Source organism: Chelon labrosus (genome assembly GCF_963514085.1).
Source record: "Chelon labrosus genome assembly, chromosome: 15".
Lineage (NCBI taxonomy): Eukaryota > Metazoa > Chordata > Actinopteri > Mugiliformes > Mugilidae > Chelon > Chelon labrosus.
The window spans coordinates 9055544-9080303 of record NC_140348.1 but is presented as its reverse complement, the minus strand read 5'-3'; the positions used below and the strand labels follow the sequence as shown (position 1 = coordinate 9080303).

The following is a 24760-nucleotide window of genomic DNA, read 5'->3' as shown; positions in this document are numbered from 1 at the left end:
CACACACATCATGACTGGCCTCCTGTCGGCCATCAACAAAGCCTAACATTGGGGGAGATAGATACACACTTTGATACCTTGTTAAAGCCTTCTGGCCCTCTTGCCGCCAATCTAAATTAAAAACATCTCATCAGATCACTCATAAAAAGAATAGGGGCAATAATATCAACAACTGATCTGATGTATGGGATAAAAAGTTAGAGGGCGCCTGAAAGGGGGAAACACCGTAAGGAGACAAAATTATGATAAGAGATTAGCTGTATACCAAGCTATATGAAGGATTATATGATAGCATGTCAGTGGTAGAGCAGTGAAAATCCGTGCATATAATATATTAGTTATTCAACATTTCAAAAATACAGATATATCTGCATATGTGTGACAGATGTATTTTAAAGTATTCTAGGCCAATGGACAAATACAATAAGTGAACATGTTAGCTGAAATCATTCTTTAAAGGCCCTAAAAACCTTCTACAGCATTAAACAGCTCACAGGATGGTTCAGGTTATGGCTAAGAACAGGTGTTACTGAGTTTACTCTGCGTCTAGCAAGCAATAAGATTTACAAACTGTTACTCATACACGGTTTACATGGGTTTTAAATCAATATTGTAAAAAGTATGAGTTCTAAGCCGTTTAACAAATAGTGCCCAAAATCCAAGGATTAAAAAGAAACTTGACACTTGGCTTCTAAATGAAATTTCAACAGTAGGTCATGCACAAAAGAGTTCACAAGTGGAGTTGAGAGTGGAGGGAGGTGGAGTTGTCTCTCAGTATGAACAGTAAAGAAGGGCCCATAAGTGAAAACTGAGGGGAAAAAAAGAAATCAACAACCCTTGCAAACAACAATAAAATGATCTACCAAAGACCTGGTAGATCATGACCCAAAGCATAGTACTTCGTCTCTTGTATGGCTGCTAATGAAACTGGCACACCAACATTTACTAATTTTGATGCTAACAAAGCAAAAGGGTGAATGCAGAAATATTAATAAGGTGGGCTTATGTGTGCTCAGATACAGCACAGCGCACCAAAACTCACTGGATGCAGTTGGTCTTTCAGCAAAAATAGCTAGAAATGAAGGTAAGTGCACTAAAGACTCTGGGAGAGAATCACAAGGTAAGCTACGAAATATTTGCTGATGTCCCTGGGACTGCAAAAGATCATCTACAAAATATTATACATATGAAATAATATAAAAGGCGTAACATTATGACCACCTTCCTAATATTGTGTAGGTCTCCCTTGTGCCTCCAAAACAGCTGTGGCACATCAGAGAATGGACATGGGCCACGTGTTTGTCTGTGTCAGGTTGCATCCTCTTGGGGATGGCTGCTGCCATCAAGGAGCGTCATTGCTATGGTTTGGGGGTGCCTGGTCTGGTCTAGGTGGGTGGTACATGTCTAAGTAACATCCACATGAATGACAGGTCCAAAGGTTTCCCAGGAGAACACTGAATTGTCACAATTGTCAGTGTTATTTACTTCTGCTGTCTGCGGTTTTAATGTTGTGGCTGATTGGTGCATGTCCATTATTTACATATTGATGTAAATCTACTTAAATTAAACTTGTTTTGGGATCCAAATAAACATGGTCATGCTCATGACTGTATGTTCTGTAATAGCTAAATCTTTCCCACAACTTTGTGACTGGCCTCAATTCACTGCCTTAGAAGCAGTAATGTGAGATGTTCCCACCCCAAAATGTTTTCATATAAAAAACACACACATACACAGCACAGTAAGTTTCTCTGTCCCGGCTGCTCAAACAGCTTGAGACCATTGTTCAGTCAGCTGCAAAGCTTGACCTCAGGGAGACAAATTGAGGGATGTGCCATCTCTCTCTCTCTCGCTCTCTCTCGCTCTCTCTCATACACACAAAGACACACACACACACACACACACACACACACACACACGTCATGTCCGAAGACGATGACATTTTTCACAGAGAAAAGCGTCCAAATGGCAGGTGTCAGGGGCCGTCAGTCTCCATTGAGGCGCTAGAAGGCAGGCAGGCACACACACGCACACACACACACACACACACACACACACACACACACACACAAACTCCAACTGCCAGTGCAAGGCACGTCTGAAAAGAGCAAAACCTCACAGACACTCATGTCAATCTTGTAGCAGAAAAGCCCTGCACTTGTGTCACACACAAAAGCATACACACACACCACATGTAAACACACCCTCCCAAATGACAAATACACACATGGCATGTTGCACAGACTCATCACACATGTTTGTAACACGCAAGACCATCGCAGGGAACACTGTAGCCCGAGGGAAGGATGGCTGGTGAAGGGAAGGGAAGAAGAAGGGACAGACGCTGACCACCAGTGAGGCATGGTGGGAGAAAAGAGGAGGGTGTGCGTGATATGGATGGGACAGGCAGATATTCAGTGTCCACCACCTGTAAATACCAAGTCCTCAGCGTAAAACTCCATCCCACCATGTCAAATATAGACCTAAAATAAAAATCTTGTTTTACTAACAGCTGTAAAACAAGACTGTGTTGCAACTTTATTTATTATTTCCATTAATCATTTGTCCTAAATACAGGTCATGAAGGCAATAAACCAGGCCGGATCACCCTTTTCTTCCTATATCTGCCCAATCCCCCCCCCCCCCCCCCCCATAACACTTATTTTCACATCTCATTCTTCATTTTTAGTTTCATCTTACAAATATGGTTCCTGTGTGAAGGAGTGGCCCATTTTTCCCTCTGCAATTCTAACCTTACATTGACAGCTTTAACCCACCAATGGACACAGTCTTTGAACTACAGATATATACCGATCAACAGTCTATCCTCATAGCTCAACTTTTTCCAACCAAACTAAATAATAATTGTCTATATGTTTATAGTGGCACACTTAATTATATGTGTCTTCCTCAAGTATGCATGGTAAATGATAAACAGTAGTAATATTCTACCCTTTCTGACCCAGAATTAAGACACAACCTTTTAATTTCCTATGGCCACACTGAGACCTTTCCATGCCACTAAATTCATCTGTCCCTCTGCACCTACTTCTACCCAACCTTCAAACCTTCAGTGAGGGCCGAGTGCCTGGATCTCGCTCAGTCATCGCTCGCCCTGCCACTGTATGTTCATCACTCACTCGGCCTGGCCCTAGGGGGCATGCCTGGACACAGGACATGACAGGGGATACACATACCCGCACCCACATAGAGTCATAAATACAGTCTCCACCGCCGTCCTCCAGGTCCATCAGCTAGCCAGTAATAATGATCTCATCCAGGAGTGAGCTAGAGGGCAAGACAGTCAAGGACTTATCGTTAGCGTGTCTGTGTCAGAGCAGGCGGACAGTGTTAGCTATGAGCATGGTTTCTGCTGCAATGGCTTGTATTGCTATCAGACACTTCTAACTATGAACAAACCAAGGGAAAAGCTATGACTACTACTAGAACGACAGATGACCTTCCACTCTTATCAGCTACAAGGTGCATGTAAAGAAGCCCAAATAAACTGGGAGGAAGTTAAGATGGCTAGAGTGTTTTGTTCATTGGGTTCATATCCATACATTGTATTTTATCCAATAATTAATTCAAAACAAATAGGACTGGTAACTTCAAGGCCCTCAAGAATCTGATTGTGTGTTTATGAAAAGGAGTAAGAGGGTCGGTCATTTCATAGCCTTCAGGAGCGACTGAGCAAGTGGTCAAGAAATTGGATGTCGTTTCCGATTGCCTTTAGCTGTGGTCACAGTGTGTGTATGTGTATCATCACCATTGCCCAAAGATCTCCCTAACCTTAGCCCACATATTCTTGCCTGTTACGGCCAAACACTGTCAACTTGTCATCTGTCATGCACACAACCCGAAGCACGCGTAACAAAAATTCAAAATATGACTCAACGCCAACACTGTGAGAGCAAATGGTGTATTAAGTTTAGTACAACAAGCAAAGTGACCATCACATACCTCAGCCAAAAGGGAATCAAGTCAAAAAATAAAACATTAGGATAGTGATGCTCTGTTTTTTTTTTTTTAAATGCAAAGCTTTTTTTCTCATTTGTACATCTCAGTCAAATTCAACACGAGAGCCACAGACCAACCTCAGACCACAGACATCAACCAGACATTATTTTTTGCCTGCAACATGTTTCTCAAAACAATTATGGAAATATTTATTTTACTCAAAAGTCAAGCTACTTTTATCCCCAAATCTTTCTTAAATCACTTAGGAGCCAGCTACAATACATTAGTTGACAGAGGGCGATACATTGTACTGGAAAAGTGTTTAACTGAAAATTCAAGCTAACTCAACCCACTCTAGAAATGTTATCTGAGGGAGGCAGTAAAGAAATGAGACCAATGTCTCGATCAATATCAAAGACTGGTATAGGGGGTATCAAGGCATTTTAAAAATGATTCGATTGTACAGAGAAGGTTTTTGACTAAACACGTCTGCTGAAGTTTATTGTAATTAATGCAGTTGCCCAGTACACACACAATCTAGATGACTACAATTAAGATAAGAACAGCCAGGAAAGAGGAAAATTTGCAAAAAAAATCACTATTACAATTAGGACTCAGCTCAGCTGATACTCAACACAAAATGATAGGTATCTGATCAAAAAAATAAATTAAATTAAATAAACTGATCAGGACATCACTACCAATGACCAGTTGATCTCTGTATTACTTCCAATTTTCACATCTTCCCAAAAGTACAAGTTATGTATTACATGTCACTAGATCAGGAGCGTGTATGTGTGTATGTGTGCCTGTCTGAGCAATCCGCACCCCTCAAAAAAAAAAATCCCAAATCACCACCATCTGACGAGGTGACACAGAACACTGCGTGACAAAACGCTCCACTGCAAACCACAGATGCACACGCAGGCATCTGTCTGACCAGTGCAGAGCGCTCTTATGAGCTTTGACAAAGCCTGCATGCTCTGTCTGTGTTAAAACACAATGACAGCCAAGGTCGTGCTGCACTAGCCTGCCAAAGAGCCAGAAAGAAAGAAAGACACAAACAGTGGGCATTTGAGCTAACCACGAGCATGTGTTAATGAGAACGGACAAACACTTCACTCACATTTATATACACTGGTGGGTTTAAGCCACCTGCAACCTTATAAAATTATTTACGGAAGTAGAGCGTGGAGTTTTTTTCCTGAATTAATGTGTCACAAACTGATGTGCAGCAGGAGGTCTTTAAATTATCGGGGCACAGCTGTATGGCAAGTAACCTAATGTGCATTCAGAGAGGGTCATCACAGGCACAGACAAACCTTGTCAGCTTAATAATACCTCATGCTGTATAATGTCCTGCAGGACGCTGGTTATCCATAGAGGCATTGTTCAAGCTTAATCATGTAAAGTTACTTCGTTGTAAAACTAATGAGGGGACCGAGAGGCAAATCGGGTGATTAAACAGAAAACTGAGATAAAGCACAGCTACGTCTGAGCCACTTGACAGTCTCATACAGACTATACTCACCATTCTAAATGTAAAGATCTATATTATGCAGTTGCAATACATACAGGCACTAAACTACAACAAAAGCCATGTAAAAAATAGTGTTTACTTTCTATTAAGTAGTCTTGTCTGACTGGCTTTGAATTACTCTACTTGTTACTTACACTTTTGTAGTTTGCATTAGTTTCTTTCCAGTATAAAAGCTTTTATGTAGTTTTCATTTAATTATTCATGTAATATGGGATATTAAATTAATTAGCAAGGACGCCCGAGCGTACTGAATTTAAATAAAGTTAATTTGAGAGAAAATAACAAGTGAATTTGGGCCTGTACAATAATGCTCAATATTATTAAAATCTAAGACAAGCACACATAACAAAGGCAATTTATGAAATATCATTTAACCTCATTAATTTCAGTAACGATAATGGCAACCTGCCCAAATATTATATATTATAATATATGTGATTTTTAGTAAAACACTCAACACTAAAGTAAGCCATCATTTGAGTGTAAGATGAAAAAATTGTGAACGGACCCGGTTTTACTGGAGCTGAATGTGAATTAGTGCTGCAAGTGAGAAAATGATTCAACAACTTTAATCAAGGACAGATATTTGTGGTTTCAAGCTTTTTAAATGTGAGGATTTGCTGCTTTTCCATAATGAATCTCTGGGTTTCTGACAGTTTACTGAGTTATAGGAATCAAGAACAAGTTGGTATGGGGTAATTTCACATTTAGTAAAGTTTACGAAAAATTTAAAAACAATTGTAAAAACTCAAATTACAGATTAACTTGTTCGTCAGAACAAAATTAAATTACATGAGTGGTGTGATTGTTCTCAAAACTGCTGTAATCCAGAAATGATCCCACTTATACAGCTGTATACATATTCACACCTATCCGTCCAAAATGGCAGTACTTCAACACACACACACGCACACAAACACACACACAGACACACAAATCTGTGCCCTTTTTTGGCTGTCGTTAGAAAAGGCCACGCTTCTAAAAACGATGGAAGAGGTGACGCTATGAGTCCGATGAGTCTACTCAAACAGGACTAAGGCAATAAAAACTGCACACACGCACACACACAAGACACAAGTAAGGATGTCCTGCAGGCTGCCATTTCTGGCTGTCATTCCAGCTGAGCACTGAGGCAGAAGGGCAGCGAGAGAGAGGGAGACAGGCGGGTGGAAAAGAAAGGGTGGAGGAGGGTGGGGGTGGTGACACAATGAAGGCTCACAGGGAGACAGGAAGCAGACGGTGCAAATGAGGCTGAGGACTTTAATGAACTACTGCACAGTCAAGGCTGACAGGAGTGCAGAGGAAAGCAGAAGAGATGGAGGCTTAAATACCTGTACATACATACACATGTGTTTGCATGGGTGCACACAGATTATGGATATACAAATGACCAAATCTATATAACACACCTAACTGCATATAAATTCCAATAATATACAACCTGGAAAAGAGAGGGTTTTAACACTGGCAAATTTGCACTTTTACTGGCTGACATCACTAAACAAGTTAATGATGTTTAAAATCCCCAGAATATAACCTCCCCCTTGCTCTTACTGTCTATTTCACACACAAACATTATTGCGGACTTTCCTTTGGAAACAGAAAGCATCTTTCCAAGAGGATAGTTGCTATTTGTAGCAGCAGATGTCAAAGAAAAAAACCAGAAGCGAAGCCAAAGGAACGTGGCCCCTAAGGCAGAGATGGAAAGACTGGCTGACTCTTTCCACTTCTAGAATAGTTTGTCTATTTAAGGTGTCCGTAGGTTTTGGTGGTTTTCCACCACCGTGACTGAGCCAGCTACGGATGCATGGACTGCTTGAAAGACTTTTCTACACCTGTCGATCAAAACCTGCTGGGACCTACTTGCGTTTAACGTCAGCCCACAAAGGCTCACACATATAGAAACACACTTGGCAGCAAAGAAAACTAGAAACTGGGTCAATTAATTATACTGCGGACATTCACAGCAAGCACTAAGACCCCTCGCTGTTTCTTATGCTACACTGCCATGCCCCGCCATTACCATCACCCTTGTTGTCGGGGTAATGAGGTTTTCTGTATGGCAACTGAAGGTCAGCTGTGGGTCAGGCAGCAGGGGAGTGAGAGCCTTATAGTTAGAACTTCTTGAGGCCAGTCATCCTTCCCTGCCCTCCAACCATCATTTTCATTTAAGGGATATTTTGGTTAGAGTTGACACATTAGAGGCCGTAAATATATCAGAAAAATAAACAAGCATTAGTACCTCAACAGTAAAGCTGATTAAGGACAAATTAAGTAAAACAGAATGATTACCACCTTCAAAGCTGCTTCTGTATATTACATAACCACGAGGAGGAGTAAAAAATGTGTCACTTTTTAAAGGAATAAATTAATATTAATTATATATTCAAAATAACTCCCCGGCCAGTAGGTATGAAACTTATGGTATTTAGCATTTGTTTAAAATTAGAGAGCTGTTGATTCAACTGTGATTCATTTTGGAGGCTGTGGTCTGTACTACTATTAAATTGTATTGTGTTGAATAGACACATCTTTCTCTTATTATGACAACACTATTTTAGTCAGGGGGTTAAAAAACAGAAACACGTGTGTTTAATTCAACCTGTGTGTGTGTGTGGGGGGGGGGGGGGGGGGGGGGGGGTGCAGGACTTTAGATATAACATTAGTTATATCAGAATTCATTTCTTTTCACTTGTGTAACTACTAAAGAGGTCAGTGAGTATATAGGCAATCTGAGGTTACCCAAGAACCCGAGACAAACTTCGATCAGGCATAACTTTATGACCACTGACAACTATCTTGCGACTATTCAATGTTCTCCTGGGAAACTTTTGGACCTGGCATTCTTGTGGATGTTACTTAGCCATGTACCATCCACCTAGACCAGACCAGGCACCCCCGCCTCATAGCAATGACGCTCCTTGATGGCAGCAGCCATCCCCAGCAGGATGCAGCCTGACACAGACACACACACAAAAATCGTTTAAGAACAACTCAAAAAAACAGCACAGGGTGTTGACCTGGCCTCCAAATTCACTAGATCCCAAACTGATCAAGTATCTGTGGAATGATCCACAGAGGCCCCTTCCCCTCAACCCATAGGACCCAAAGCCCCCCCCCTAAAAACATTCTGTTGCCAGACACCACAGGACACCCTCAGAAGGACCATGTCCATTATCTGATGAGTCTCAACTGTTTTGGAGGCACAAGGGAGACCTACACAATATTAGGAAGGTGGTCATAATGTTATGGCTGATCAATGTACTGTATATCATACTGTCTGTGTAGGTAGACAATTCCCCAGAGTTTAGACCCATGTCGAGGAGATCCCGCCTCAAAGGGAAGGGAAGCAGGCTTAGCTGGGTCGAGTGTATTAGCAGCACTTCCCCCTCAATATCAAAGTCTGATGAACCTTTGTGCAAGGCACCAAACCCGCCCCCCCCAAACTGCTCTGTGTGTGCTCACATGTGTACAAATCCACGAGTTAAATGAAGAAAACTAGTTTCTAATGTGTACAGACATAAGGACAATCTAGATTCTCGTTCTAGTTGAGAACAGATGATGATGATGGAGAGAACAGAGAGAAGGGGAGTGTAAATAGGAACAAGAAGAATGAGACAGAAGATAGAGAGAGAAGGAGGGCAGAGAAAAGAGTAGCAAGAGTGGCATGTGTGTAAATTTTAAGCGAGACAAAAAGATTCAGCTTTTACATATATTTTCCATTTATGAACCAAAATCAGCCACAGTCCAAAAAAAACAAAGTGGGGCATAAGACCAGACGACTCCAGAGCGATATCATCTGGATAACAGCAACCATATTGCGATGGCTAATGTCAAAACAACATCTTTCGGCTCTTCCAGAGTTCATGCACTTGAAAAAGCTTTTATTTAACAAACCATACCAAGGCAAAGGCAGACTATTTACACATGTGTGCAAAAATGTAGTTGATCATATTGGGTGATATAGGACATTCAGCTAGCACCACATCAAAGAGAAGTCTGAGTTTCTTATGTGTTGTGAAAAGCATGAATGCCAATAGCTGCAGCAACAGAATGAACAAGAGAGACATTATATCAAGATGTGAAATGTAGCTGCTCTGGAGGTGCTCAAAAGAAAAAATGTCTGTCACGAAAATAATCAAGTGGACGTTAACTTAATAAACGCCTCACTCTGTCTGTTTCTGTTCTTGAAAATGGAACTTTAGAGAAGAAATGTGGACTATTACACCAAAAGTATGACCTCTGAAGTGTTCATGAGTGTGAACTTAAAGATACTGAGAGAACTATACACACACACATTCATATACAGCTCTGAATCATTTTAGGCTGAGGTCCCACTGCAAACCTCAAGTCAACAAACACACATGGAACTAAGAAGAGCGTGAAAGAGATGGAGCAAGGAGAGGCCACTGGTTATTATGCTTGGATGGAGGATCTGCGCTGTTGTATTCTGAAGTTTGGACTGGGCCTACGTACAGACACGACGTGGGCCACAAAGCGTCTCTTTAATTGGACTAAAGTGAAACGAAGTCCAGATGGCTTTAATAGAAAATATTCACTTGAGGACACATTCCAATTTGTCTTTCTCTCCATCTCTGTCCCGCTTTCTCACTCCCACACATATTTCTCATCAGTTTTTTACTCCCTCACCCCTCTGTCCTCAACACTTTTCTTTATTTTTATACCAAGATCAACATTTCTTATTCGTCATTATCATCATTCCTGATCTCAGTGGCACCCTTAATTCATCCCCAAGAAACATAATTGAGGATTTTTCCAGACAGTGAGAAATATCAAATGAAGATTGTTTTACTGAAATATATCAAATGTACTTTACAATATCAACATATAATACATAATGGGACCTATTCTGGGGGTGGTGCAACAACCACTGAAAACAGCACTGACAGTTTCCTGGCCATGAAATCTGCTTTAAACAGCTCTGTGGTATTTTGATGCTGAGTACACACAGGTGGGAAGAGAGGTTTTTGTTGGTCTTTCAAGCTTTTATTTATTTATATTTGATGGGCTTCAGTGGAGAGAGACAGTAAGTGATGGGGTGAGAGAGGAGAGGAGACAACTGCAGTGAGGAGTGTAGCTTCAGTTCATAGGGTGCCCTCTAAACTGTTACGCAGTTAAATCAAAGCCATCAGATGAATAAAAATAAAATAATTATTGTGTTATAAACTGGAATGTCAGAACTTCTATTTCTATAAATTAATAAAAGTTATTCTTAGAGTAACTGTGGTCCACATCGCCTTTATGCTGCATCAAAAGTTCTGCTTTCTTTCACTGAATCTCAGGAACCCTCTGAAGCAAGCTATGTACAAATCTGACACTGACGCAGTGCTATTACTCTGACTATCAACGATGTGTTAATGTGGGAGACTTCAAGTTATAAATGCTGATCAGCCCTGTGTGCAACTTCTTATTTTTCAACCTTCCTTTCAGAACAAGTAGCCTTTCATTTACTGATATTAGCAAATACGTACTAATGCTGTAGCATCACTTCTTAAAGTTATAGTATCTCCATTTAAGATGTGCGATACATTGAATCGTGTGGAGTCAGTAAATATAAAACTATACAATGGAAGTCGGCCTTCTGTCATCCATCAATCTTCTATGTGCTCTTACTGCTGTTACTGCAAGGTAATGACTGGATTAAGACCTACCAGTAGGACACATCCAGTGGGTGGAAGTAACATCTGGAGATGAGGTCAGCGAAGAAGGACTCTGTCTCACGACACGCTGTCCCATTGCCAATGACAACCTTGCTACAGCTGGTTTGGACAAGATGAAGAGAAGGACAGTGAATATTAACAAAGCAACTAAACATTTCTAAAATATGGTTAGGTCCACAAAACCCTTTCCTGGTTGATATTATTCGCTTCAGTAATACCTGTATTTGATCATGAGGTGGCGCAGTTTGTCAGCCTCTCTTTGCTGGCCTGAATTATGCAGGTATACAACATCAGTATGGAGAATCTGACCTTAGAGACAAACAGAAAGAGAAAGAGAGAGAAAATAAAATGCTGCCAAAAAATCATTACAATGATCAATAGTTGAAGTTATATAATAAACAGCTCATGACTCTCCACAGTATGTTGTTTAATGAGGCAGCAATGCCCTTAGTAAATTAAATAAGTTATGAACTCTTCATTTGCTCTGTGTAAGCCACCACAGGAAGTCCAGTTCCTGCCACTTCACTGCTTCTTCAGAGGCACAGTGAAGATATGAATGGACAGCACTGACGGGAAGTGAAGTGAGCTAGAAGCCACCAAACCAGTGACCACATCATGCTGGGCCTGACACCTGATATATGCCTGTGGTACCTATTGTCAGTGTGTCAGCATGACTTGTGGCCACACAATCAGTCACCCAGAGGGTGGGATATTCCCTTGCGCAGTGTGAAGCCACACCCATTGAGAAACGTGCCAGGACATACAGTAAAGTAGACACAAAAATGAGCACACACGCAAAAGCATGGACACATTATTCACTCGCCAGGGCCGTGCCAACTACTATCTAGTCTCTAACATGCACACACACCTTGGTGGTGATAACAGATGTAGTGGGGCCTAGTAAAATAGCATCTTCTCTTATATTTTAGGCTTCATCTCAATATGGCATAATATAGTCTGCCTATTCAGTACTTTCACTATTAGGTTTGAATTATAAATAGCAGCATAAATAACAAGTGTGGGTTTGGCATCAATGAGAGAGAAACAGATAAGAAAGAAACCCATTTGTCATGAATGTGTGGGGACACATGGTGTGATAAAATAACCTGTAGAAGGGCAACTCTGTCCAACAATCAGGTCGGCACATTGTCTGCGTACGTGTTCATGAGTGAAACCACTTTAGGAATATTCTTAACCTTTACATTATTAATCATAATATTAATAAGGCCTAGTTTCATTAATAAAAAAATTGTTGCCATTATTTTAAAACAAGCACCAAGTGCAAATAAAATCTAACATTAGTTTGGTCATCTCATCCACAGACCTCTGCTGCTGATATGATTCAGTGCCTACAGTTATCGTTGCTGAGGGACGGGGGTGGCATCTGTTTTAGCCTCTCAGATAAGGATTCTTGATGGCTTTTTACACATAAAAGCTTTGTTACTTGAGCTGTTAACTTGAGTAAATCGTAATCCTTCCCTTAACCTGGGTTTGCTTTACCACAGCCCCTTTGCTGACGAAAAGCAAGCAAAACACAGAAGCTGCGGATCTATAAATGGCACAAAGAGGCAGTCAGTACTTTCAGTACAGTTTATTGATAGCCAATAGTAATTTTGGGTGGCTATGGCTCAGGTGGCAGAGCTGCTAATCCACTAATTGCAAGGCTGGCAGGTGGGCACCTTGCATCACAGCTTCAGTCATTTATGTGTGAATGAGGAACACTGTAGCGTGCTTTAAGTACAACTGAGGAAGAAAAGCATTATGTAAGTGCTCACCATTTGCCATTAAAAAAAAATTTTTTATCATGTGTCAGATGGTGTTTCTAGCCAACTGGAAAATCTACCTTCATTTGGAGCTTGGCAGATGTTAATCTTGGGCCCAGTTCCCAGGTTATAATGAATCTATTTACTCATTTTTTTTTAGATGCGCATTATTTTATTTTGTGTTGTGGAGGCATTCTTCATTTTTATTGGATCTCATAGTCAGTTTGTTTTTTCTGACTTACATTTTAAGCAGCGCCATTATCATTTCTGTCTCCAGACAGGGCTACAGAGATCACAGTATCTATACTGCTAGAAGTAGGCTTTTAGCTGAAACATGCACGTAATATTAAAGGTTTCTTATCATTGTATCTTAAGGATAGAAGAAGAAAAGGCCACATGAGTGCCATTTCTCAAATTATTCTGAATGCAAAAGTAAGTGATACTAAATGCATAAATAATCCAGTACACTTACCAGTGGGGGACAGGATAGCCAGTTTACAGCCATGTCTGAAGCCAGGGTCCACCCCCATGATGACACAGCCCCTGACTGGACATACCAACAGGCGTTGGCGGAGGTTGCGGACAAACATTGCGATTGACTCCTTCTGTGCTGTGTTTGTCAGCTTAGTCCTAAAGAGGGGAGAAAATAGATGGGGAAAGAGAAAGACGGGAGAAGAAGTGAATAAAGACGAATGTCAGAAAGAGGAGCAGAGGGCATTGAAGGTGATTTTTCAGAGGTAAAAAAAGAGATGGAAAGATGGAGGGAGTGGAAATAAATAAATGGAAGACAAGGGGAAAATGTTTAGAAAAAACAAACAAACACGCTTAAAATACCTGTAACTCCTAGTGAGGAAAGGCAGAATAAGCCTTTTATAAGAGTCCTCTACTGCCTTCTTGATGATTGTACGAAGTTCTTCTCTTGCAAATGTCTTCGGCCTCCACCTGCATTAAAACAGTGGAAGATTTTTGTTTTTAAAGTCGATCTATCAAAGCAGGAGAAAATATGCCACACATATTACACCCTCAGCACAATCTAAACAAAACAATATTTGTAATTGTTTTTTAATTCAACTGTAGTGTACCATTTTACAAATAGCAGCGTCATGACTCCATATGAAATATATCTTATTTCTTTCACCTTTATTTGTATAACATGAGCTGAATGGGGAGACATTCAATAAAAGCCAGAGTCCTATTTCTCATATTTTATTGTATTCAAAACAGAAAAGCTTATAATATGCGAGTGTGCTTAAAACTAAATAAAATGTTACAAAATAAAGTCTTATCCAAAAAAATAATTTTTTTTAGCCCTTTAAATTGCTCTTCACAGGGGAAAAAAAGTCTGAGGTCCTGCTTTCTTTTTCCTCTCAATTCAATTATTTCTCAAGGTAAGACTCCTCTAAAGAGACCTTGGCCAATAAATGCAAATGAATAACTAATAATGACAAACCTTCATATCTGTCTCACTGAAAAGCAATTTAATGTTCAATATTTCGGCACTAATAAGGTGCCTATTTATAAGAAAACTTATTTAATACCAGATACCTACTTAGTTGAAAGAAATGTTTTTTATTTATTTTTTTTAATCTGCAGTCATACTGTATTGTTAAACTCCTCCACTTCATATCCCCACATAAAAAAAAAAAACAAAACACAGTAGATCACAGTAGAGAAATTGGTAACATACTTCTGTTCTGCATCATATATACTACTATCTTGTTAAAAGACACAAATGAAAGTGTGTGTAAAGGCGGTTGTGTATTACTGTGGTGCTAACCTGTTGTTTATGCACCACCTCATGAAGTCGCTCTTCACCCTGTCGGGAATGTTCACCTTCACTGTCAAAATCTTCAGACTCTCACCTCGGTTAATGGCCAGCGTCTGTACACATGCATAGATGAAATGCACACATTTTCGCCAGTTAATAGAATGAAATAGACTGTTGGAACAGATAGATATTTAAAATATACTGAGAAGCAACGGATTAAATCCACCCTGCAGTGATTTCTATACAGTTTTGCCAATCAAGGTTTCTGTTTCTAACAGTATTAGCTTGTAATTTGTATAATTTTACACTTAATGTTTAGTTGTAATACACACATAAGCACAAGTACTGTGGTATGTATAACAAACCCAGGCACCTAAATTACAACTCACAACCTTAAAAAAAAGAATAAAATCTTTTAACTCTCCACACGCTTGGAAAAAAAAGTGATGAGCCTAGGAGTACATCCAGTGGCCAGGCCTGTTGTGTTGTGCGCTGGTTCCCCCTCAGAGGAACTGTTACATGCTGTTAAGCAAACAGTAGTAAGTGTCTGACCTTTTCAGTGGGGAACCTTTAGCCTGCCACAGAACAGGGCCAAGAAACAAGACATCAATCTGGAGCCCAAGCGGAAGAAGCAAGCTGACAAATGCCACCACTATGCCACCATCAGCGCTGAGACCGCAAGGCCAAACCCCCACCCACACCCACACGTGGTGCCACAACCATTCAGCAGCACCCTTGGCTGTAGTGCACCCATATGTACCACACACGTACAAAAATAAAAATATACAAAACCGCTAATGGCATGGTAAAATAAGGATTAATGCAGCGGGTTTGCTTGAATAATGATGAAAGTTAGATTTCTCTTCTGTTGGCATGTTTCGACCTCGGGCTGCCTCACTGACTGCGACGAGATTTCTCAAGCAATCTCCATCAAAGCGCTGAAGTTTAACATGATGTCAAGCAAGCAAAACACTGTCAAATTAAAGTAGTGAATAGAAAACAGCCTTGCTAAATCTGTGTTCTGAGGGTTTGGTGTTTAAGCTTTTTAAAATCATTTTGTATAATGAAGGATGACACTTAGTCTTTAAAGGGTCGTCAAGCATTATTGGCCAATTCCTGCACTGCTGTCGGTAAAATGCAGGGATGAACAAGTATTTACAAAGCAGGAAATGACTGATAAAGAAAATCAAGGAAACAAAAGTTAAAACATATAAATAAAAAACTTGGATGTTCTATACACAACCCTATGATGGACAACATGCTATTTAGATCCTCTTAGTCAATCTTAGAAAAAACTATGGAATGACTGCACCAAATAGACTACACTATAAAAAAGCTGCAATCCATTTAACCCAAAGCAGCTGTTGGTTGTTAGAATCCTGTAATTTCACCAGGAAACAAAACAAACATAAACTTAAAATGTCCATGCTCCATTTTTCTCTGTAGCAATCTCCAAACTGATGATAAACAACATAGCGTATGCCTGTACATCACTGAGTTTCTGTCGGGGTTGGGTCACTGGTGGGAGACAGATCTGAAGAGAAGGGTGATATAAGACAGACAGAGAACTGTATTTGTGTGCAAGATGGTAGTGACAGGTAGCCAAGTACTCGCCAAACTCTGACAAGACCGGACACACTGTCTCTCCTAGATGCCCCTTAATCCTTCCACCAGCGCCCCGAGCGAGGGCAGTCAGCCAGCAACTATCCTCTCTCTATCTGTCTCCTCCTCTCTCTCACTGTTTCTTTAGAGGAATACTGTCATCAACACATCCAACCATCCGCCATATCGAGGATAAACAAACACTTTGTGAAATGGCTGACACACATAGCACGCACACACTGTGTAAGTCTGCTGAATGTGGTTGTGTAACAGTAGACTGGCTTATATTCCAACGATATGAGCTACACCAATGTTTTACTCATCCAAGAGAGGTTAAATGCAAAATAGAGCGATGGATAAAGAATGAAGTAATGAGAAAAGCATTCTTTAGAAGGTACAATTCCACAAGGGATGACAGTCCAGCAAGAAACAGATTTGTTACAGGAATCTAATAGCTGCTTAAGGAAACTAGCTCAGTTTCATTTAAACTTAATCTTAATCAGAAACAAGAACATTTTTATTATCTTGGTAATGAATATTAAATCTTACCAACAGTACAAGAAAGACAGAAGGGCATTAAACCATGCTACAAATAATACATTTTAGGGTGAGGGCCTTAGTGTAAAATGGAAAAGAGTTCATTGACAGTGTGATGTGCAATTTCCCCATTGCGGGACTAATAAAGGTTTTCTCAATGTGCAACATATTGTATTTTGTTGTAAACTCTATTTTACTGTTAAGTTTGAAAAATGTACAAATGTTATCTGTGCATGTAAGGTAAATATATACGATATGTATTGCAACCTAAATACCACTAGAAGGAGCACAAAGTTAACTTTTGAACAGTTCAAATAAACACATGCCACAAATGAAAAAGACACTTGTTTTTCTCCACCTGTCCATCAAAAAGGAGCCGTTAATTGATGAAACAGCTCCATTTACCAAAGCCTCTCTGCAGGCAAGCCTCTGACTGGAGCGCTAAACTACCATTTGATCGCAACACAAATCGCATTAAAAAAAAAAAAAAAAAAGAAGTCCACTACACATTCAACAAATCTACCCTGGCATACGCGAGCGCGTACCAGCTGATAATAGCTATAAGGTAAATGTGTACCCTTCGAAGAAGACCTCAAATCAAATCAGAGCTGATGGAATTAAATCTGAGCATTATGCTTCAAGACAAAGTGAATATCAGAGCTTTCTATACACTTAGACTAATGCTAGATAAATTTATAACAAGGTTAGATAATTTTATAAAGGAATACACTGGGGTAACGTTCACTTTCTTCTTTACATTAGATAACATTTGCAATAGAAAATACTTTTAAGGCTGAAATCAATTAATCTAATGATTTTCTGGGGTTCTCTTTTCGTTCTCAGGTTTAGAATGTTACAAAAATCAGTAATACCAGCAATTGTGGTAACACAATACTAGACAAGTAATACAGAAATGAAACTGTAAGACTAATGAAGAAAATGAAAATTAGCATTTGTTGCAAAGTGAAACAGGCAGGAAATGTTTAATTTGATAAAAATCTTAGCCAAGTCTATAGTATTGGTTTTACCCAATGTATTTGTCATTGTATGTTAACTTAAATCTTAGCCACATTTAAATTCAATTTGAATTTAATCCTTTGTCCTGTCAATTTGTAAAATATAAACCTTAGGAATGTAATTTCGTCAATATGTAATTTTGTTTTCCACCACAGGGGTTTATTTGCCACCTACACTTGAACTTCCACGTTCACTCTTACATCACTGCCTCCATTCAGTGCCCTGTCCTTCGCCTTTAACAAACCACCAGAGCCGGCGCTTGATAAAATGTGCTAAAGCAAACGGGCAAGTTTGTGCTCACACACATGCCTCCTGTCAAAACACATCTCCCACCTGCTACCCCGTCCTGCCAAGTTGACGGCTAGAAAAGGTTCATTTTAGCCGGAATCTGACAGCTAGCAGGGTCACAGCAGCCTGTGGATTAACGCTCCGTGACAAAGACGAGTCATCGAATTAAAGGCCTTGCATACACAGGAGAGGAGAGGGGAGAAAGGGGAGGTGGGGAGTGGATTGGAGGGCTTAGTCAGAAAAAGAGGGAGGGAGACAGATGAAAGGAGAGCAAGAGAGATAAGTGAGGGACCCACCTCAACGCCGCTCATCTATTCAAGCTCCCCCTCCTTTTACTGCCCCCAATCCCCCCTCCCCACCCTTTCGACTGCCCGTGGGCCCAGCAGCAGTAGCTGTCACTACAGGAGGGCGCCTGTCAATCAGGGCTTCCTAATCCAATGGCATGTCGGCAGGGGACATGTCACATATGTTAAGAGGAGAGAATGAGGGGACTTGCAGGGTGTGCTTGTGTGTGAGCAAGTGTGTGTCTGCCTGTGTGTGTGTGTATGTGACTAAATGACTGTAGGGCAGAGTGCGGTTGCCAGAGAGTGTGGTGTGGCAGAGACAGCGGGTGATGGAAGCTGTGGTGACACATGAGGCCCAGGACCAACTCTGAGTAACCCACCAGTCACTAGAGGGACGGAGGGGGAGCAGAGCAGGGCACAGGAGGGGTAAATATGAAGGCACAGACAAGACTAACTGCGACTGACGGGGCTAGCATTCAGAAGCGGCACGCATGAAGCAGACGGGAATTACACAAGCAGATGGTGTGCATTTGTTCATGTGCATGTGTGCTTGTGAGCATCAGTTAAGTCACAGCACACGATACAGGTGTAAATGACCATCAGTATGGTCCAGCAGACTTTCTACTTTATTTGCTTCATATTTACTTTCCTAAGGCTAGTAAAGGTGCCTTCAGGTCAAAGTAAATGGTCACTTTTTGTTTTAGGACTTGGCTACTAGGAACCTAAAATCTGTCAATATTTAGTTTTACATAATGTGTAATTTTAAATAAAATTAAATTTTTTTTTATTTTATTGTTGTTTGAAAATGAGCGTGGACAGTTGGTAATAAAAAAAGACTATAAGCTATATTAGACTAATGCATGGCAACTCTGTCAGACTAATCAATCAGACAGCATCCTTTGATTAACTTACGCTTGCTATTTAAGTTTTTATGTCTGTACAGATTCTCAGCAATCCAGGTCATGGTACCCAAAAACGTATCCAAAAACAAAAAAGCAAAAACAACTGGACTTGTTGTGTTTCCTTGAAAACATTTCACCACTCATCCAAAAGTACTGAAGAAAGCACTTGAATAAATGATAAAAATGTCCTCAAGGAAACTCAACAAGTCAATTTGCCTTTGTTTAAATTTTGTATTTTTTTATTCATTTTTGGATAATGAATCTTAACCATAGCTAAACAAATAAAAACAATAGGGGTTAAAGGTGGTAGCTAGTAAGAGTGTATAAATATCAACATTGACATATTTTCTGAGGTTTAAAACAATGGTCCTAGAATCATGGTCAATTTGTAAGGCTTTAATGCTAAAGGATGGTTGGTCTTAATTGCTACAGTGCATTTGTGATGTGTTCACATGTTGCTGAAGGTACAGCGCTGTGTATCATCAATAAAACTTATGACAACCAGTGAAATTGTTTTAACTGTGGATGCTACAATAGGACTATGAGGGTAAATCATCTGACTATCAATTTCTGTTTTTGATTTTCTTCTTCGGCTCTTTATTTGTGCTGTATTTGTTCCAACTTGGAGTGAGAATAGCTATACTGAATAATCCATAAACTCCCCACAGTAAAAGAATAAAAGCTTTATAGAATTAGTATTTTAATTGTTTAGTTTTCCAGTGACTATATAGTTACAAAAAGCCAGAAGAGCTAACCCTCTGGCCAGACCTTGTAATCCAGACTGCTACAGTGCACCTACAAAATTGTAATGGTATCACAAAACTATGCATTCCGCCCTCCAGACTGCTGCCCAAGTGCCCAAGCACTCAGTGTTTAAGAGGAAAGAAGGACAGGGGGAAGGGTAGGCGTGATCAGTGGATATGCTGTGAGAATGCTAAACTTGTCTGTCAGGTACCTGATGAGGCTGGATGCGCTGGACGTTGCAGGTGAAGTCAAAGTAGAGGTGGAACTTGTCAATATCTTTGATTTTGTTTTGCTCAGGTCCTGGTCTTTTGTGGCCTTGCAATGACTTATTTTCTTCTTTTTCCTTTAGTGCTGACTTAGAAACAGAGGACTGGATGGTCACAAAGCTGTTCTCACATCTGACAAAAAGAAAGACACGGAAAAAAAATAAATTTTGGAAAAATTAAACACACAGTGCCATTAAATTAAGTAGACAGAGGTCATCAAAGACAAAACAATGACAAGAAATGTGCACGTGATGTACACTCACAATGTCTTCAAGTAGGTGAGTGTGTCAGGGTCTTTTGATATTATATCAGCCAAGATATGCTCCACACCTGTGGCTACTTCTTCCACCGATGACAGACCTGTCACACACAAACACACAACCACACTGTATATTAAAAAAAAAAAATACAATTGTGGGTTTTCAGTGAGATTTATACATTTGTAAGAGCAAACACTAGAAATATGATTGTATATGTTTATGTGTCAATCTGTACCTCTGTACTAAAATAATATCTTCGTGAGTCTGACTCAAGGAAAGCCCAACACATCTAAGAAGTTCTTGTCCAAGCATCATGTTAACCTTCACTGATGTTTGATTATGTATCACATGTTTATTTCTTACCTTCAGCACCATCTTTTACCCATGCCTTTAAATCCAGAGAGTGTGGTGATTCTATCAGTGCAGAGGCAGCCACCTCAAGGCCAAGTGCTTTGGCCCTGCGAGCTTTTGTCAGCTTGCTGCCTTTCTTATAGGGAGAATACTGCAGATAAAAACACAAGCGCTTGACTGAGCAGGCTGGCAGGTAATGTGTGAGAGACCCTTCCAGGTGTGGATAAATAATATTACCCAAACCCAAGAATGAGAACTGTAAATCACAGTTAAATGATTGATATTAATTTAGCATAAAAAAAGGTGATTCTGACCACATGATCCAGTTCGTCCGCTGATTGGCAGCTCCTCAAGTTTTGTTCCAGCTCAGACGTCAAAACCCCATCCTTCTTCAGGGTCTGAATTACAGACTGGGTCTTCTTGGCCAGACAGCTGAAACAAAAATAGATACATACACAAATCTAAACAAAAAAGATTTTGAACTGTGTAACATTCACAACTGATACAGTTTAATCCCTCAAAGCTTGGTCACTAGCACCATCTAGTGGTCAAAGTCAAATATGCACTGGAAATAAACCCAGTTCTGCTGAGCTCATATTAATAACCATTTCAAGAATGCAGCTGTATAGAGTGTATCTCTGTATCTAAATGTGCCTGTCTGTGTATTTAATGAGTGTCAATGAGAACATGAGCAAGTGATAAAGGGTTACATTTGCCTACCATAATTCCTCATACACCATCTGGACGTCTCGGACGGCATCGGCATCCATGTGGTTAATCATTTCTTTGCGGTAGCGCACCATAAACGGCACCGTGTTCTCCTCACGAAGCAGAACAATGATATTTACACACACCCAGCGCTCCACACAGGTCATCTTGGACAGTAGCTAAGGAGAATGACACACAGTTATTAAAACTCTGCACCTATACACGCAGTTAGGGAGTAAGACAACATCATATAAATGATTAACTTGGCAATAGAGCCTCCAGCACCTCTATCAAGTCCCAGTTCATGTTGAGTTCATTTCTCAGAGACTGTGCCTCTGATGCAGGTAAAGCAGTTGGTTGTCCCAGGCAGGTACCACTGGTCTTCTGTTTCTTTAGACAAGGCTCATCAAAAGTGAAATCCTCTTCTTTCACCTCCTCTTTCTTTGCTTTCAGAGCAAATAGCGATGACCCCTCACCTGCCCATGTGTTAGCCTGCTGGGCTTCTGACACAATAAATGACACTCTCTACAAAGAAGAAAAACAAGGGAAAGAGTTAAGGTCAAAAGTGAAAATAAGAAAGACTAGTGATCAGATATGAGCTTTATAAGAACATAACATTAGTGATACACAAAATAGAACTTTGCAACTCCTCAATTTTGGTGTGCACAATGCAAGAACATTCAGATACTTACATCTTAAACTAGTTTTGTAAAATATGTTAACAAATGTACACTTAAGATAACTGACAAATGTATTTCTTCTTCTTTCAGGTACACCTGTTTGTGTATAGCATATAATCTTACTTAAATGGCAATCATCCCTACCTCTTCCTTCGTTCTGATACTTGTACCAATCTCTTCTACCCTCTCTTCCTCTAGACAACCGTGTGGTGCTTCTCCAACACTGTCATCCTTTGCTTTCTTCGTGGTTTCAGTCAATCCAGATAACTCAGAATCCTTCAGATTTCTAGATACTGGTGTTTTTCGTCCTGCTGCAGGTTTGCGTGGTGCTCTTGGCTTAGGCTCTTTAGGCACTTTGGGGGCTTTAGGGGGTTTGGGGGCTTTAGGCACTTTGGGCTCTTTGGGGCCTTTGGGCTCTTTTGGTTTTGCCGGTCTCTTGGCAGCTGCTTTCCTCTCCCCCGTTGTGGCAGCTCTGGTCGTCGTGGTGGGAGCTTTTGGCTCTGGTGGCTTCCATTCCTCACCATCCTCATCACTACTCTGTGACTGGCAAAACGACCTTATGGTGGAAAAGGGACAGGGACTGTACATTATAACACTATTGCCATGTGTATACGCTTACAACGTTAGTATACTGGCAGTCTGGGGATGTGCTACTTACATGTCGGAGTCCATATCTTTGTACACTACAGTCTTGGCAGTTGTTGTTCGGGGTCTTCGCGTCATCTGTTAGAAAATGTATTTAGTTAGCTAGCGTCATTATCACATGATTTAACCAACATTACCTGTCTTAATAAAACTGTGGAAAGAGTAACATTTACCAAAGTAACTGAACGTGGCTATGTCGGTTAAACGACGCGCAAGAAAACATTGATATATGCTTACTTTAGCATAAACACTGCTAGGGTTAGCTAGCAAACATTTGCAGGTTCACGTGAATGCAGGTTCAGAAACAGCAGCGCTGCTAGCTAGCGGGTTTCAAATTTGGCGCTTTACGATGACGCCAGTCAAGTTAGCCGGCTAATGACACTACAACATGGTATATTAATTACCCCACACGATTTAAACCGTGTCTATGTAGTCATACCTTTATACCGCTGAAAATGCTTCAATAGTTAGTGCGTATCCTGTTAGAATCGCTGTTAGTGAAGCCTGAACGTCTTCTTCCTGCAACAGAATAGTTCAACCAATTACAGCAAACCCTCTTCTTCCTCGTTTTTATTGGCGCATCGCAAAGTGCATGCTGCCACCTGCTGTATCGGTTGATACATAGCATTTAATAATCAACTGGATGGATAGATAGATAGATAGATAGATAGATAGATAGATAGATAGATAGATAGATAGATAGATAGATAGATGAAGGTATGAAAGATATTTAAGTTGTAGCTGTAGACACAGGTACTTATACGTCTAAACCACCTCTAGTTGTCCGAAGTTGTTCACTAGACTCTTGTACTCCTGCTCCTGTCCATCCCTGATACACCCCACAATTGCAGTGTCATCTGAGAACTTCTGCAGGTGACATGACTCTGTGTTGTACTTGAAGGACTTGAGGACAGGGGAGAGCACATTCCCCTACGGTGCTCCAGTGCTGCTGACAATAGTCCCCAGTTCCCCCAGTCCCGAGTCCCGCAGTTCCCCAGCCTGACATACTGTGGTCTCCCAGTCAGATAGTCCGTTATCCAGGAAGTGAGGTGCAAGTCCACTCTCATCTCTGTTAGTTTATCTCTTAGCAGCAAGGGCTATATGGTGTTGAATGCGCCGGAGAAGTCAAACAACACGATCCACACAGCAGGATTCCCCCTGTCCAAGTGTAAGAGAGTCCAACAGACTATATAATGACAAAATGAAGACACCAGAGTTTCCTCTTAGTTATATTTTCAGCAATATGTTATGATATTGTGATATGTGTGGGATCTTTATAAGTGTTACACTGTTCACAACAATCCATTGCTTGGTCTTCTTCTTCTTTTCCACAGCTCTCCACACAGCTCTTTCACGCCAGCATCTATGTCAGGTTGCTGTTTGTGGATTTCCCCCCCACACACTGGTTCAAAAACTGAGTAACGCAGGCTTAGGCAGTACCACTATACTGCTGGATTCTGGACTTCTTAAGCAATAGACCCCGGAACATCAGGATGGGGGACATAGAGGGCTATAGAGAACATCCTGACCTACCGACCTGCTGCACATTGGAGAACAGGAAGGACCTGCAGCGAGTGGTGAGTGCGGCATCAAAACCAGAACTAATAGACTAACAAACAGCTTCTACCGTCAAGCTGTCAAATCCCTCTCACTTTCAACCTCTCCTTCACTGTTGTGCAATAACCCCATTACTTATCCCCCAGTCCACCTACTCTCAGAAGGCACTGTGAGGTATTGCATTTTATTGTGTATAGCTGCCACAGT

General features: G+C 40.6%; 1 protein-coding gene across 1 annotated transcript in view; it reads right to left on the bottom strand.

Moving 5' to 3' along the window:
* The window catches only part of srbd1 (S1 RNA binding domain 1), a 45733-nt gene extending 22655 nt beyond the window's left edge, over positions 1 to 23078 (bottom strand). The window contains exons 1-12 of the mRNA XM_084561108.1: positions 22496 to 23078; positions 21957 to 22196; positions 21684 to 21850; positions 21278 to 21395; positions 20976 to 21114; positions 20616 to 20712; positions 20298 to 20484; positions 14722 to 14825; positions 13779 to 13886; positions 13417 to 13574; positions 11400 to 11490; positions 11173 to 11280 (exon numbers count right to left, since the gene is read on the bottom strand). Coding sequence (XP_084417234.1) covers positions 11173 to 11280; positions 11400 to 11490; positions 13417 to 13574; positions 13779 to 13886; positions 14722 to 14825; positions 20298 to 20484; positions 20616 to 20712; positions 20976 to 21114; positions 21278 to 21395; positions 21684 to 21850; positions 21957 to 22196; positions 22496 to 22939 — 1961 coding nt within the window. The 5' untranslated portion in view covers positions 22940 to 23078. The remainder of the gene's footprint in view (positions 1 to 11172; positions 11281 to 11399; positions 11491 to 13416; positions 13575 to 13778; positions 13887 to 14721; positions 14826 to 20297; positions 20485 to 20615; positions 20713 to 20975; positions 21115 to 21277; positions 21396 to 21683; positions 21851 to 21956; positions 22197 to 22495) is intronic.
* Positions 23079 to 24760: the final 1682 nt, after the last annotated feature.